This window comes from Astyanax mexicanus, chromosome 18 (assembly GCF_023375975.1).
Source record: "Astyanax mexicanus isolate ESR-SI-001 chromosome 18, AstMex3_surface, whole genome shotgun sequence".
NCBI classification, from domain to species: domain Eukaryota; kingdom Metazoa; phylum Chordata; class Actinopteri; order Characiformes; family Acestrorhamphidae; genus Astyanax; species Astyanax mexicanus.
The window spans coordinates 37131742-37149537 of NC_064425.1; the positions used below are offsets into that span (position 1 = coordinate 37131742).

The 17796-nt window shown below is 38.5% G+C and overlaps 2 protein-coding genes across 3 annotated transcripts in view; one reads left to right on the forward strand and one right to left on the reverse strand.

Annotated features, from left to right (window-relative positions):
* Positions 1-10768, reverse strand: part of col4a4 (collagen, type IV, alpha 4) — a 136643-nt gene extending 125875 nt beyond the window's left edge. Inside the window, exon 1 of the mRNA XM_022676942.2 lies at positions 10660-10768. The gene's annotated coding sequence lies outside the window, so the exon portion shown is untranslated. The remainder of the gene's footprint in view (positions 1-10659) is intronic.
* Positions 1-17796, forward strand: part of col4a3 (collagen, type IV, alpha 3) — a 181402-nt gene that overhangs the window by 44662 nt on the left and 118944 nt on the right. The window contains exon 1 of one of the 2 annotated variants that reach the window (XM_049467025.1): positions 10909-11365. The exons of the other annotated variant lie outside the window; for it this stretch is intronic. Within the exon in view, the coding sequence (XP_049322982.1) occupies positions 11273-11365 (93 nt within the window). The 5' untranslated portion in view covers positions 10909-11272. Of the gene's footprint in view, positions 1-10908; positions 11366-17796 lie in introns of those variants that run through there. 2 annotated transcript variants of the gene reach the window in all.

The following is a 17796-nucleotide window of genomic DNA, read 5'->3' on the forward strand; positions in this document are numbered from 1 at the left end:
AAGTAACCAATTGGAAGGCTGATAATGGTGCGCATTCGAGGAATATGGCGGCTGTCCAAAGAATACTGTTTTTAAATCAGAGACGCCGTTTGAGAAGACGCCGTAATCCACGAGGACAGTTAGTTCGTCCCAATGCTGTTCGCCGTTTAAATCTGGACCTACTAGATCTCCCTGATGATGTCCTGTGTGACAGATACCGGCTGCCTAGGGAAGAGATCATGGTTCTTCTCGGTCTAGTACAGGAGGAGCTGACAAGACGGACGAAGAGAAATTATGCACTTAGTCCCACCATTCAACTACTGACAACGCTTCGTTTTTATGCCACTGGTGGGTTTCTGCAGACTCTGGGTGATGCCTATGGCCTAAGCAAAGCTGCTGTATGTAAATGTGTGCATGCTGTCACTAAAGCGCTCCTGCGCCATGCACCAACATACATTACGTTTCCACGTACCAGGGATGCATTGCAAGGAACAAAAATAGGCTTTCATGCAATTGGAAGCATTCCTGGAATTGTTGGTGTGGTGGACGGTACACTTATCCCCATACACACTCCCAGCCTCTTGAGCCCCATCTACACCTGTCGTAAAGGCTACTCTGCATTAAATATCCAGGTCATATGTAACCACCAAGGCCTCTTTACTGACATTGTGGCCAAATGGCCCGGAAGTACTCATGACTCATCTTCATTTGGGCAAATTCCGGAGTGTGTCAGATGGCAAGCCGGGGTGCATTTGCTGGTGGACATGTCCTGGGTGACAGTGGTTATCCACTCCGAAGCTTTATTCATACTCCTGTCCTGAATCCCCAGACAGAGGCTGAGAAGAGATACAACATGGCACACCGCAGAACACGCAGTGTTGTAGAGAGAGCTTTGGGCATTTTGAAAATGCGTTTTAGGTGCCTTCACAAGTCATCAGGAGGCCTCCGGTGTTCACCAGAACGCAGCTGTGCCATAATTGTTGTATGTGCTATGCTTCATAACATTGCGGTGCAGGCTGGTATACACCTTCCTGATGAAGAGAGTGAGGAAGATGAGGAGGATGATGAGGAGAGAGAGAAAGGAAATGTTCCTGAAGTATTACCAGGAATGAGGAGAGAAGGACTTTACCAGGCTGGCTGGCAAGCACGGATGCAAATCATTAGGGATGTGTTTACTTAACTTACTGGAAATAACATGTCTTTGGGATGCAAGACTTCTTTTTGTTTGTGTAATTTTTTATTTTAGTTTTCATTTCACACATTTTGCTTTTCAAAATATTCACATTTTATTTACAGTCCAACATATTACATACAAAATAAATAAATGAAACAGTCATTAAACTGAAAAAAAAAACAAACTTGTCCTGGCATCTTTTTTTATATCTGCTGTGGGTTTTCAGTGGAACTGGGGTCTGGAAGAAAAGGTTCATCTTTAAGTTAATGAACACAAAACTGTAAAGTATTTTAAAGATATAGATAAATATATTGTTAGTATGATTACATTTTATATATGAGAGATCAGTAAATTATATGTACACTATTATTACTTGGCAGAAGTATCTTACCTTGTTCAGAGGGCAGTATGATGGGGACGGAGATAGCTGGCCTGGACAGCTGAAATTCAGCCACAGAAAGCTGTTTGGCCATTATTTCAAGTTTAGCTCTCTTCAGGTCCACCAGCTCTTGATGTTGCCTCTCCCTCTGTTGCAGCTTTTCCCTTTTTAACTGGAGCCGCTCCTTTTCAATGTTCAGTCGTTCTCTTTCTATTAAAATTAACTCCTCACTACAGGCACAGGTGTTTCGGGGGGTCTCTGTAGTAGGTGGAGCTCTAAGACTAGTCTGTGTAACGGAAGGGCCAGGAGATGATGCAGGACTGTCTGATGCTGATGAGGGATGTACAGGGGATGTAGGTTGAGGTGGGGTAGATGGGAACTCATTTGAACACACATCTACCCCACCAGAGATCCCTCTGGTTGCAGTTGGCCCTAGTATTGCAAGAGCTCTTTCCTCTTCAGGAGATAGGGCTGGTATAGATGACTGACCCCCACCAGTCTTAGCCCTCTCTTTCCGTATTTCTGCTCCTTTTTTTTTTGCTTGACTGGAAAAGTCATGCCATTTTTTTTTTTATGTCCATCGCTGTCCGTTGGATTGTACTACATGCACTTATGTTTTTGCCAATATCCTCCCATTTTTGCCTTTTTTCTCTGTTTGTTGAACTTCCCCGAGCTTTAGAAAAGAGTATTTGCTGATTCTTTTCGATTTCCTCCAGCATGTGGCTTAGTTCGTCTTGTGAGAAATTACGTTTGCGTGGTCGGGTAGACATGCTTCCAGATTGAGGAATGATGTGTCAATTGTGTGCCTATTTATAGGCTTGACGTGTAATTGCAAGTGAAATTTTTTTATAAATGTTATTTACTTATAAGTAAATATATTTTATTTGGCTTTTTATATCATACAAAATTATACCTTTGTGGCTTAATAATGAAGAACTGTATATAAATCGGTGGTCTAGTTTTCATCTGGCTTTGCCTTAAACCTCACAGACACGGGGGCGGAGCCACCAAAGTGCTACTTAAAGGTCCTTTGTAAGTATGGAGACTTAAGAGTGGCTTCTGGAAACAGTCGGAAAAATGGCGTTCTTAAAGTTAAGTCGTTCTTAAAGTTGTTCTAAAAGAGCAGCCCATCTTAAGTTGGATATTGAATGCTCCAAAACAGATAAATTCTCAGAAATATACACCGTCAGCCAGAATAAAAACCTGAGATAGGGGTATATCAAAATTGGGAAAGGAGGTAGATTGGGATGTAATTTGGGACAATGCTGCAGATGTATCCAAAAACCTAAATCATCAGTATATACTGTATATCTGAAATTTGGTCATAAAGCATACATAACACCAAGAATAAGGCATCAGATGGGCCTGGCCCCTGATTCCGTAGAATAATTGTCTCTTTTATACACACACACTATGAAAAGTAAGGACAGATTTGTACTTAAAAGAGTACAAAGCTTGTCGCTGGGGTTGTACCTTATATTGAGGTACAAAAAAGTACCTTTCAGTGAAAGTCCTTTTTTGTACTCATGGTTTTTGTGGCAGTAAAGATGATAAAGATTATAAACATTATCATCAACTAAATATGGCTCAAAAACTTCATGGTCCAAAATTGTCTGGCTTTCAAATAAAAAATGTGCAATTAAATGGTAGAAATTTGTACTTATTGCTTTTGGGAATGACTTTGTACTTCAGAGGAAACAAATCTGACCCTGAAAAAGACCAATATTGTACCTTTGAGGGTACAATTATGAAAAATGTACCTTTCAGTACAAAAAAGTACTCATATCGTACCTCTGTTTTTTAGAGTGCATGGTTTGGGAGTGACCAGGAGTTTTAGGTCATGGAGAAATGTTATTAGTACTCTGACAGGACCAATGGGGTAAAACTGAACCCCCTGAACCCTGCTGTATATACTGTATACTAGTAAATGATGACTCCCATCTTTCCATCACAGTAAAACATGCAAAATGCGGTTGGCAGGCTTGTCTGCAGCTAAGAAGATTGTAGTACAACATTGGAAAACTCCTTATGATATCTCAAATACTCACTGGATTTAATGCTTTCTGGACATTTGTTATTTGGAATTGTCATTTGCAAGATATAATGTGGTATAATCTTTTGTTAAAACATGACTTTTATGGAAATGTTGCCATCACAGGGCTCAGTGGTAGAGACAAGGGGAGAAATTGGGCCTTAAAGCACAGAGGACTTGGAGGGATTGGAATCAGTACACAGATGAATTTGTTGAGTGGGAGTGGCACACAGGAGCCAGAGGACCTGCCTGCTTCTTTTGAATCAAACAGGTGGGATTTTTTAAAAAGTGTTTGAATGTGCTGTAAGTTGCATTGTTGGTAAGACTTTTGTCATGTTTGGCTTTGTAGCCCAACTGCTGGCTAATAACTGAAACAGAAAGCTATTGGAAGCTAGTAGAGGATATGCAGCAAAGCAATTCATTGTAAGGCTGAAGAGGAATTGAGCTGGTTTGTTCTGGATCAGCTGCAGGGCCTGGTGGCACTCACATGAAGACCAGCGAGGAGTGAGCTGCAGTAGTCAAGACTTGAGACGACAAGAGACAGAAAGAGCACCTGGGGGGACTCCTCAGACAGAAGCAGTGGAATTCTCTGATAGGGATGTCCCGATCCAGCTTTTTGAACTTCCGATCCGATACCGATATCTGAATAAGGTGTGTTTGAATAACACACAATGGTTGGTAAGGAGAAACTGACCTGTTTATTTAGCAATTAATAAACTCAAAATAGACAAAATAATAAATAACAAACAGAAATGCCATCAGTAAACCAATGCTTAAAAAGCCATAAGTGCAAATAATATTGTAAATTGTATTAAAATAGCAAAACACACAACCTGAGTAGAAAATATGATGGGGAGATTACTATTTTTACAAAGACGAGCATTTTAATATGCTCAGGTGTCAGCCAGCTCCTGTGTTAGTAATGTAACCATAATATAATAAATATTTTGTATAAGCCACCAAAGCTAAATTATCAAACTAAGCTACGTTTCACACATTTTTACCTTTTAGTTGCATAAATAAGAAACATAACATGTTTCATAAACTTCTTCTTTTGCAAATAATGAAATTTACCCATACCCACTAGTTGAGATGAGATACTACAATAAGCATAATGACACTAAAAACACAACAAGCAAAAATATTAATGTTAAGAGAGAGAAAACTTTATTAAATTCAAAGAAAAAAACTCTTCATAAAGGGAGCTAACGCTGCCTCCAGCCGGTCTGACCAGAGTTCATCTTTCCTGGCCCGCGTTCATCCCTGTGAACAAAATAATCTGAATTAGTAACAGAGCTAACAGCGCATAATTCTATTTACACTATTTACACATTAAATCACCCAGTTACACTGTAATCCACAGTAACTCAGTCTAACAGTTAAACTATTTACACATTAAATCAATTAGTTATACGTAACAGTGACTTAAAACAGTTACCGTATTTTTCGGACTATAAGGCGCACCGTATTATAAGACGCACTATCAAAGAACGCCTATTTTCTGCTATTTTTCCATACATAGGGCGCATCGCATTATAAGGCGCGTTAAGTGACACTAGAAAGGGTGCCTATATCAAAGTGAACAGGGGTGGCGCCATGTTTCCCTTCCCCCACCGGGGGTGGTCGCTTGCCGGTGGAGCGTCTCAGTATACAAATCTAGCTCTCTCAAAGTCAAACGAGTGCTGGATATTAATCTACACAGATTCCTCTCCTGAAAACTGTTTATTTGGGTGAGTAACGTGCTTCAGTTTATTTACAGTAAGCTTAGATTTCCAGATGTCCACTAAGGCTTGCTGCACCAGCGTTAGCATAGCTATCCGCTAGCACGCTAGCTAGTCCCCTAAACTAGTAAAGTTAACCCAAACATAAACGACAGCGTTACACTGAGTAATCCTGCGTGTTCTGGTAAGACAGTGAGATATTAGCTAGCGATTCGTCCCCCGTAGCTTGTTTTAACACGGTAAACAAGCAGATTACAGGCTGATAAAACTCACCTCTGAGAGAGTTAGCTCTTAGCATCTAGCTAATGCTAGCCAGGCAAAGCAGCAGACTTACAGGCCGATAACTCACCTCTGAACGGTGAACGCTTAGCGATTAGCATCTAACTCTAATAATACTGCTCCAGCAGTATTAAAAGTGCTAAATTTAGAAAATACTGATCTCTGAACAGTGAAAAAGCTAGCTAGCTAAGCGGTTAGCATCTAGCTAATGCTATTGCTGCTCCAGCCTCGGAGCGGCATGGCTCTGCACGGAGTGTGTGTTTACTGCTCCTTACACCTGACGGGTAAAATTTAGATAATACTGATCTCTGAACAGTGAATAAGCTAGCTAATGCTATTTGCTGCTCCAGCCTCGGAGCTGCACGGCTCTGGACTCTGTATAGCACTGAAACTCTGTATAACGCTGCACGGAGTGTGTGTTTACTGCTCCTTACAACCTGACGAGTAAAATTTAGATAATACTGATCTCAGTGAATAAGCTAGCTAGCTTAGCGGTTAGCATCTAGCTAATGCTATTGCTCAGCCTCGGAGCTGCACAGCTCTGGACTCTGTATAGCACTGAAACTCTCTATAACGCTGCACGGAGTGTGTGTTTACTGCTCCTTACAACCTAACGAGTAAAATCCATACAAAAGGCGCACCGTATTATAAGACGCACTGTCAATTTTTGTGAAAATTAAAAGTTTTTAAGTGCGCCTTATAGTCCGAAAAATACGGTAAACGTTTTATACTGGACGGCCGGGTTATCTTAGTTTCCTAGAGGGGTTTCTTCAGCGCTGCAGCCGCGTTTGGTACACTGTAACTCGGCTAGGTCCGTGTTAGCTTACCCGGTAAATTAGCGCGATACGCTAACGGTAGCTTCACCCGGTCAGGTCTTACTTTAAATAACGTACAGGCAAAAACAACACTGGAAAACAACTTAAAACAGTCTAAAAAATACTAGTCTGATAAACACACGCAGCGGAGAGTGGAAATACAGGAGAAAATTACTTACATTTGCAGAGAAACTCCCGGCTCCGTCCGCCATGTATTTAAATCTGAGCGCTGGAACGCTGAACTGGTGAAATTCACCGGACCGGATTTTACTCTCACTGGCGAAAACACAGCAAAACTTGAATGGACTATCTAAATGGGTGCGCTGGAAAACCCGGATCGGGCTTTCAAAAAAAAACGGGATCGGGAGTCTGGATCGGCATTTTCTCGTGCCTGCCGATCCGATACCGATACGCATTTTTTGCAAATATCGGCGGCCGATCCGATCCAAATATCAGATCGGGACAAGCCTATTCTCTGAATGTTGTAGAGAAGAATCTGCATACTTTTGGCAATGTTAGCTAAGAAACATAGCTGGTTATCAACAACTACACGATGGCTACATTCTTCAGTAGAGGAGGTGATCAAAACGTGCTCAAAATCAGTGGAATAAAAGGTGCATCATTTAGAGAGAATTGTTCGTAATAATGGATTGACGGATTAATTATTATTTTTTTTTTTTACTATTTATTTCACCTTTATTTCACCAGGCTAGTCAAGTTCTTATTTACAATAACGGCCTGGTATTGGTATATGCCTTACCTTTACCAGTTATATGCACGTGTATAATCAGATTAGAGCAGGCATCTGATTATGTGAGTAGAGATGTAAATAACATACTTTAAAGGTATAAAAATCTGATTAAGAACTCTGATAAAGAGAGATAAAATGGATCTTAGCTCAGTAATCAGATTGTCAGTGCATGTAAACTCCTATCAAGAGTATTCTGGGATGTCAGTCTGATGTACGATCATATTGCTGCTCCATTTGTTAAAAATTGTTTGGGTTTTACATGATGTTTATGTCACATCTTATTACATGTGTTCTTTGAGCAAAAATCTGACTATTATCTGACTCGTTTAAAAGTTTTAGTAAAAGTTTTTAGTAAAACTGTTTTCCCCAGTTTATGTAAGCGTGTTGATCGGTTTACAGACAAACTTTGATGTTCTGCAGTGATCGGATTTTGAAGCGTGTGTAAACGCACTCAGTGAGACAGAAGCAGAGGCTGGGAGAGAGATAGAGATATAAAGAGAGAGAGAATAGATGGCACTGCTAAATGTCTGTGGCTTACTGGACTGAGACAAAGTTGATCTTTCCGGATCACTTAATTTTCCTGACGCACCAAACACAGTGCTCGCCGAACTGGGTTTAGGCTCACCGAAGTCACCAAACTACCTGAACAAGAAAACTACGGTTCACATAGAACAAAAATTAGTAATGGAGACAAGCTGATGAGATATACCAATGTTCATTACGTTTCTAATATAATACCACTTCAAAAAATATTGGCTTTTAAGTTATTGACTGGTTTTGAAAAAAAACAGCAGTCTGCTTCTGTAACACTCACACTGCTTCTGTACATTTCTGGTATTTATTTGGGGGGGGGGGGGGGTAGTATTTTGGCAGCATACCAATGACCTCTTTACTGCACTTCTTTTGTCAGACATCTAATTATTTTCTTTACTGCTAAAACGGAGACTTAGTCCATTGTTAAGCTGAGCTAAAGATGTTGCTATGTGGGTCAGCCAGACGTCCCTCTGTATCAGTCTTTTAAAGGTGTAGTAAACAAGTATGTAATATAATCAATAATTTCTCCAAAGAAAAACTTTATACTTTTAAAAGTTACAAGTTTAACAGTTATCTGTGTTTCTGTGTTTTTTTCTCGTTATTATAAGGACATTTTTAATATTTAGTTTGGCTGCAGTTGAGAGTGCCGTGAGGTGGTCTGTTTTCTATCCATTTCCAACACTGATTTTATTTCCATTGCTACAGACAAGTTGTTGTAAAAGTTGTTAAACAATGACTTGTTTCTTATAAAGCACCACCCCTTTTCTGTTTTTTTGTACAATATACAATTTCTTTAGTTATTATCTCGTAGAAGTCCCGACAGTTTACTGCTAATTTTTATTTTATTTTATACCGTTTCAGGTTATTCACCAAACCTGAAGAGCTTAAATGCAATGGCAAACCACATCCACACACAGTGTTTGCTAGCTATCTGAACTGGGTTAACTTAGGTTTCAGTCCAAGAGAAAATCTTTGATGGTTGCCTTTATGCATCAAATAAACTCCATTTTAAATAATCACAAACTACAGCCACACAAACTATTAGCTAGCTAGCTAGGTTAGCTAGCCCATTAGCTTCCCAAGAAAACAGAAACTAGTTAAACTAGTAGCTATTCAGGACAAATGTGTTCTATTGGTGACATATAGGCCTTTATAGAGCTTAAGAATATGTGCAACAATATTCACACAATAAGCATTTAAATGCATTAAAATGTGTTTAATCAAAAATTTTAAATTCTATACAGGTCACATTTTGTAGCTATAAACACGAAATTCTGCACAATTCTAAAATGAATAACATAGTTTTATGTTTTATGAACCATCCATAAAACATTTCCAATGTCCAGGGTACAGCTGTACCAGACAAAGGTATTCATATTCCACTATGTACTCAAATGTTTTTAGACTTCTACATAAAGCTTCTAATGTTTCTAGAAACAGCTCTATTGCCTAAACATATAGAATTTGCATTTAACCATAGTGCTACACCTTAGCAACCAACACCTATATCACAGCAACACTTCTGATCTGCAACCACACTCGCAGTCTCTGCAGGAACTGTGCTCTCTACTTCGCTCTGCAGGTCTGCAGAAGAGCTGAAAGGTTTTACAGAGTAATAAAACATGCTCATATTGTGTTCGTTTTATATCGGGATTTGTGTTTGTAGGTTAAACCTTAAGAGCTCCCACCACTTCAGAAACTTTGTGGATACAGATTTAATAGCATCTGCTTCTTCAATGCTTCAACATTTATCCAAAATCTTGTGGACATAGCTCTATTAGACAAATGCATTTGCATTCCAACATTTAGCCAATGGTTTCTGGGCACAGCTCTAAGAGCCTGAAATAATTGCCTTACATCATTTAGACAAATGTTCACTCCACAAATGCTGGAATCCAAAGGTCTGTGGACACAGTTCTAAAGATGCTCTAAGCCAAATGTAATTACCTTTCATCATTTAACCAAGTTCTTGAGCTCCAACACAGATACTAAAGCTTGTAGACACAGCTCCATTAGCCAAATGCATCTGCATACCAACATTTTACCAAATGTTTTTTCGAAATCCTACTTTCATTCAAAAGCTTGTAGATACAGCTCTATTAGCTAAATGCATTTGCATTTTAACATTTAGCCAATGGATTGTGGGCACAGCAATCCCACTATTTAGCCAAATGTGGACTCCACAAATGCTTGATACCAATTTTACCAATTTTTTTTAAAGGCTTGTGGAAACAGCTCTATTAGCCAAATGCATTTTCATTTCAAGATTTTAGCAAATGTTTTTGGAATCCTACATTTATTTAGCCAAATGTGCACTCCACAAATACTTGACTCCAACATTTATCCTTTGGACACAGTTTTAACGCAGCTTTATACAAATGCAATTACACGCCATCATTTACATAAAGGTTGTTAAACTCCAACAAAGACACTAAAGCTTGTAGACACAGTTCTATTAGCCAAACGCATCTGCATTCCAACATTTTCCAAATGTCTGTGGAATCCTACGTTTATTCAAAAGCTTGTAGACACAGATTTATTAGCCAAATGTATTTGCATTTCAACATTTAGCCAATTGTTTTTTATGGGCACAGCTCTAAGAACAATTTCATTCCACAATTTATCCAAAGTGTGGACTCCACAACTGTTGGACTCTTTACATTTATCTAAAGGTTTGTGAACACAGCTCCGTTAGCCAAATGCATCTGCATTCCAACATTTAACCTACTGTTTCGTAGCATTTAACATTTATCCGGAGCCTGTGGGCACAGCTCTGCTATCCCTATGTTCTTGAACTCACAGTTCCTATAGCTTGTAAAAAGAGCTCCATTAGCTAAACGCATCTACATTTCAACAATTAGCCAATGTTTTTACACTCAGTTTTTTTGTAGTGAGTGTCAGTGAGACGGGCGCAGTTGCTGGCGCTGCTCCTAACTTTCCTCACCCCATTAAAACACCTCACTACAGGTAACCCAGATTATAAACACAGCCTCACCTGCTTGATGAGTTCCGGTTTCCCGCGCGGACTTTACATGAACGCGGAATATAAAAACACATATAGAGGCGAAGATACACCAAACTTTTTAACAAACTGTCACAGAGGTGAGCGCGCACACAGCGGCAAATCGCTGCTGGCTCGCTTGGCTTGTACCGTAAATCCGCCCACTCCGCAGCGGCGCACTCCGCGGAAAGAGCGCGCGCTATGCGCTTAGTGCGCGGCTATACTGGGCATTACGGGGCGGGGCGCGCGCAGGTTTCCTCGCTTTCTCCACATGAAGCTCTGAAGTGTAATTTTCTTTGGCATAATTCAGGCTCCCTCTGGCTCCCGTACTCTCTCTTATACATCGCGTTTATGTGCAATATAGGTTTAGATACGATATGTGACGCCGCGAGGCAGGTGCTCTCTCACGCGCGCCAGGTAAGGAGGGCGTTCTGATTTGGGGACGCTGGCCGCGCGCACAGGTGAACTATCGACTACGCTCAGGAGGTAAAATAGTGCTGCTGTGGGACAGGTGGGCTTTTCCATCCAACTTGGTCTGGTTTGACTGTCCGGTGAAGCCCCCAAAAGAGGGAGCGAGACCCCGTACAGGTGGAGCAGCTCACGTGCCATGGCGCGAGCGGCTAAAGTGGGAATAACACCGCTGTTCCTGCTGCCGCTTCTGTTGGTGGTCGGGCTCGTGCCGCGCGCTAACGCTAAAAAAGTGAGTACGATGTGTTGTTTATCATCAATAACAATGTATTTCCAATTTTGTGGATTTTTAGTTGAGGACATCATTGGAAACTCAGCAGCTGCAACGCATACAGTGTGGTTTGTGCCCATTACTGATGAATGGACCAATGAAAATGCTGCAAACTGACTACTATGAAATCATATCTTTGTACTTTGACTTCCATTGAAAGTTAAGCAGATTTTGCAAATGTAGGCAGTGACGTTGTACTACCATTTATAACTGTCTGAACCTCAGCCAGCATTCTTATATAGACCTCACATGGGTGAAACATTTTCTAGTTGGGTTCCAAGTGGGTTCTGAGTTGGTTTTGTATTGTAGGTGTTGTTATTGGGACCTAGTTAGGCTTCCCAAATATTGGCCCCATCATTACAGCAGCAATGATGTGTCTCACAGTCTAGGTCCCAGAGTGCAACCCAAGTGGGGTTCAGGTTCAACCCCCCTGGTCCACATCACTGACCATAATAAGACTCGTTACTGTATAACATCCACTTTTAATTAGGACCAACGTGGAACCTGTGAATCAAAATGTATGGTTCCTAGTTGGGCTACTCAAGTATCTAAGACCACTCAGGTTATATGTAAAGTTAATTACTCAGGAAATTGTGTGTAAAAGTGTCAAACAGTCAATAATTAGATTAATAAAAGGGGTTTGTGTCATTTCTAAAGATGGTGAAGCTCCTGTCAATCACACAGTCAGCAAAAAGACTTCATTCTCTCTCTTTCATTCCCTTTTTTATGAGTGGAGGATGTGAAAGGAAAGAGGGAGTCGACTCTAAGTGAGGAATTTCTCTCCCTTTAAAAAAACAGACGCCGTTAAATCAGAGTCTTTTGTGGCACAGGCCTTAAAACATGACTTCATCAGCTTCAGCTTTAAAGGATGAGACGAGAAAAGACAGTGTTGTTACCATAACAAACTCAATGTGTTCCAGCCTGGATTCAGATGAGATAGTGATGTGATTGTATAGCACACTGCAGTTAAGGCCAGGATGAGCGCTGTACAGGGGTGACGTCACATGATCTGTTCATTAGGATCACAGGTCTCTCATGTCTCTGTTTCTGTTATTCATAAGTATACAGCTACCTGTATAATAAACAGATACATGATTTTTACATTGACTGTATGTTAGGACAGTCACTGTTGGCTCTATGTTGTTAAAGCTGGGTGTAAAAAGGTTCAGACACGTATTTGCAGCGGTGTGCACTGACAGACTGCAGGCAGGTATGCATGATCTGCTCTAATCACTCCTCTGAAGTGCTGACTGAATGACAGGACCAGCTGTAAATGTTTTTCTATAAAAGCACCCCAGGTGTATTAGTGCCACTCCCTCAGTCTCCAGTTACCAGCACAGAGCTGCATCTAGCAACTGAGCAAAACAATATATATATATATATATATATATATATATATATATATATATATATATATATATATATATATATATATATATATATATAAAATACACTCATCAAAACAATAGCTGAAGATAACATTTCCAGGAACAATAACCGATTAAAAACATATTCTGGTAAGGGCAATATTTAATAAACATGTGTAAAGCAACATGCTAGATGTCTCAGCATAGAGTTGTAGAGGTTCATCATCGAGTCCTCTTATAATCCATATCGTACAGCTATAATATTCTTACACATTTTGTGGTAGGGGTGGTTGGGAATGTTGATATTGTGTCCAAGAATATTCCATATATTTTCAATCAGGAATAGATATGGCAATTTGAATTAGGGGTGGGCGATATGGCCTTAAAGTAATATCACAATATTTCAAGGTATTTTCACGATAACGATACTCGTAAACATTAAATAAAATAAAAATATTTCATGAATTTACTACTGCATCAAACTGAAATTTTAATTGTATTATTGCATATGATATTATATGGCACAGTCCTAACTGAGATATTTAAAAATACAAGATTATTCAGATTTTTAACAGAAGTCAGTGATCCAGAATGTCTAATAATGTCGAATACTAATAATGCACTAGAAATATCTCAATAAATCCAGGATTAAAATAAAATCAAAAAATAATAATAAAAGAAATGATACTGTTCAGATATAATCTGTCTCTAGTAGATATATAATGGGAAATGAGAACAGTGTGAATTTTTCTTTTTCTAAAAATAGTAAAAAAGCAGTACCCTGATGTGATAATGAGGGGTGGGGGATATGGCACAATATTTCAGGGTATAATATAGTTCACAATATTCAAAATTTTTGGCGATATTATTGTGTAAACTTGACTTAATTTATTTTTGCTGAATCAATACTTTCTTTTAGTAAACTTTACTTAATTTCTGCATACAATATTACCTAATTACAATTACTTAATTTATAACGTATACAGTATACTAAAAAGAATGTATTACATGCCATCCATGTGTTGAGACAGTGTAATATGTGTGTTTTAACTAAAAATATTTAACTTTTAGGAATGATGATATATTATGTATCAAAAATTATTTGAATAATATTGTATAAATTAAGTAATTGTAATTAGGTAATATTGTATGCAGAAATTAAGTAAAGTTTAATAAAAGAAAGGATTGACTGAAATTCAGTTCACTTATTTACTCTATGTAACATTTACATCTTAAAACCGTGTTGAAGTTACTTAAATTTATCTAAAATGAAATGTTCTTAAAAAAAGCAAATGCAGAAAGTTGCGAAACTTTTTCAAAGTAAATTTTACTCATAATTTTTTTTTGTCTTCTTGGAATTATGCAGGGGATTGTGCAGTAGGATTGTGCCATGTCATATCGCAGGCATTAGAAGTGAACATTTCAGTGAATCACGATACTGTGATTGTGATAGTAAATAAATTACAAGACAATTCTTTACAATACTTCACAGTATCAGTGTTACTCAAAATGATAAAATACTCCTAAATAAGCAATTACCGGCAATTATGGATTTATTGGTGTCAGTTTCACACAATTTAACAACCAATATTTTTCACTGCAGGCTCACACTGTTTATTTGATTATAGCGCCTCCACATGGACTAATGAAGCAGTAACTTTAGTATGTCAAATTGGAGGTGATTGAAACGATATATCACAATATCAATATATTGTGCGGTGCCTAGTGCTAACTAGGTGCTTGCACACACAACAGACTTGTTGGATGTCTCCACCTATTGTGTCTTGCAGCCATCTGCCAAAGGTGCTGGTACTAAGGTATAGACTCATGGACAGCATCACTATTCTGTTTTTTAATAAATGCATGCAAATAAACATGAGCCTATTGGGGATTTGTGGAGGAGGTGAGGTGGTGATCATGGAGCATCCTGATATCCCGGCACTGAATGCAATCAAATATTTACAGCAATGTTCAAAATTCTAGTAGATCACTTTCCCTGTGTATTAGAGACAGTTACTTCGAAAAAAGCAGGACATACTTTATTATACTTGATTTTAGAAAAAATAATGAATATAAGAACCATGGGATTCTAGTGTACACATACAATATATTGATTCCCTTATAACTACTAGCTATAAGACAGCATTTTACCACTTGATATATAGATTGTTGATGCATTGTAGAAAACTTGTTTTGCAATATACTGAGTATTACAGTATCATTGTTATCACAGGCAGTATATTGTGATGAATATGAAAAGTTTAGAATTAAGCTGTATCACAATTACTGTATAAGTTTGCCTGTGTTTTTTAAAGTTTACCTTACTAATCTGTTGATTTTTATAAAGCAGACTTAGTGTAAACTCTTAAATCACAGCTCAGTTAAATGCAGAGGGTTTTCATGTATGGTTCCTGTATATTAGTTATGCAAGCCTGATTGTTGGTTGAAGAGATTGCTATTTGATTGTTTTATTATAGAGTAGTAAAATACTTTCAGTCCAGTTAGCAGTCCACGTTTCTCCTTCATGATGCCACTGCAAAGAAACGCAACAGTGGCTGGATGACTGATCAAATAAATGGCAGCGATTTTGCAAAACAATCATTCTGCTGATCTCAGTCTAATAATGCATTCTCTTGTCTGTAAACTGGGCAAAAAGTCAAAAAGTTGTCTAGCAGTCAGCGATTTCTCACCAAGAGGTACACTACCCAGAAGTAGCCTCTGAGAGCCTTTTTATAGTGCAGCACTAGTACACCCTCTTGTGGCAAGACCCAGTGTCTAATCAGACCACACTTGTTATTATTTATATATCTGCCTGAGACATACTGTAACTGGATGGCAAGATTGAATCTTTGAAAAATCTTTAATTTTTAAATCACTAATGTAAAAAAGCAGGAAACCCTGTATGAAGTCAGCAGTTTTCCTGAGCAGGCTGCTGTCAGTGATTTGTTGGGGGGCTGGCTGGACTTAACTCTTTCTAACAGGTAGTTCCTCTCATCCTGAGCCCTGCAGACATACAGGCAATAAAACTTCCAATGGCATCCCCTCAGACGGCTGAGGCTCGTACAGATGGGATGTGTGTCTGTTTTGTGGTAGCAGTGAAAGTTTAAATAGGGGTTTATAGCGCTGTTGTTGTGGCTTAGCTTTCTGACAAAGCTACAGGTGGTGTGAGAGCAAGAGCACAGTAAGAGCACTGGCTTCTGTCCTGTTCTGTCCTGTGTTTTATTTCTTTCAAAAATATCACAATATATGACTTAGTTCCGGGCTTTATTTACTAAAATAAAAAAAAACTAAGAAGATTAAATTGAGAAAAATATTGCATATTATCAAATTCAAGAACTCAAACATAGCTATGTAATTAGCTGACTTATCATTTTAAGATAAGCTTATATTTTGCAGTGTGCTGTTTTGCTGCTTTGATTAATTGTTTATTTGTAACAGCACCACACTACACTGAGGACAGAAACAAAGTGAGTTCACACTCAGCTCAGTCTGTGTCTCCAAAAAATGCCCTAACACAACATATTTAATCATTAAAAATCAGGATAATTAAATGTCATTTAAATTCTACGTTCAGCTTTTTCTGTTGTTTAGAAGTAACAGAGAAAACTAGGAACAGGAACCACTATTAGATCGCTTTTTTTAAATCAGGTGATTAAGCTCTACTTTGAAGATTTATTACATTTAATTGTACAAACAGTTAGGGTTTTTTTATTATGCAAAATTCTTTCTGTTCAAGAAGTAAAGGTTAAACCGATTGGACAGTGGTTTGTGTTGACTGAATTGAATGTGTTTAAATAGAGTTATAAAGCTTCTGAATGATACTTTTAGATTTAGGGCAGTAGTGGCTCAGTAATTAGAGCACTGTGCCATGAATGACAGGTTTGTGGGTTCAATACCCAAATTTTATGAACCGCCAAAAATAGATCTTCCCAAAACTCTAAATTAATTTAAAACTAAATTCTCAGTTTTTACTCCTTTAATCTTAGAATTTTCTCATGTCTCATTTTGTCTAATGCTATTTCTCCTCAGCAGTTTTATCCCAAAATAGCTAATGGTGATGTATGTGTCACAGACTGTTCCCTACAGCACCCTGTACTTTAATTTAACACTGTAACGCGGGACCAGACGGGAGGCGGACGTAAAAGCGGGTAAGACAGACTTTAATGAATAATAAGTAAACAAACAAACAAACAGGGGAATAACGAATAAGTAAATGTACATAAACACACAGGGAAAACCAACAAAGAGCTAAGCTAAACAGAAAGTGACTAAACAGGGCTAGGGAAAATATAAAGGAATAAATACGTAAATATGTACAAAACCAGGAATAGTAACAAACTAGAGATAAACAACGTTGACAGACAACGTTGGAAGGTGCAAAGACCGACCGCAAACGTAGACTAACAGGTACTATTTATACTAAACATGAAACAATGAACACCTGGGGAGACAGGTAACGAGGGGCGGAGCTACAAATTAGACACACGTGACGGAAAATTACAGGAGAAACACAGGGGAACAGAGCGAGACCGTGACAAACACATTAAGTCCCTAATACTGACACATAATGAACATCCTGAATGCAACACTACAGGACAGTGGGTGAAACAGTGTTCATTCATCTGACCTCATTTACAGAAAGTAGGAGAATGTAGGAGTGCTTCAGGTTAGTGCTGGAGTTTCACTACTAACATGCTTATATTAATGTTTTACATTCCATAGAACTAATTCTGACCTGATTTCTAGAACAAAATGTTAAAATACAAGTTATGAAATTGTAATAACCTTAATACTATTAGCCTTAAAATAGCCATACAATATTTATAGTCATGTGCCTCGACTTATATACAATATTTATAGTCATGTGCCTGCAATTATTAATAACCTGCATGAGCTGCTCAGTTTATCTGATTTAGTTTGTAATTTTGCATCAATATTCAGAAATGGGTCTGGGATCTTGTATGGGTTAAAGAGAAGCATCTGCATCACAGTTGATCTCTAAATGGAACCTGAGCGAGATTCACA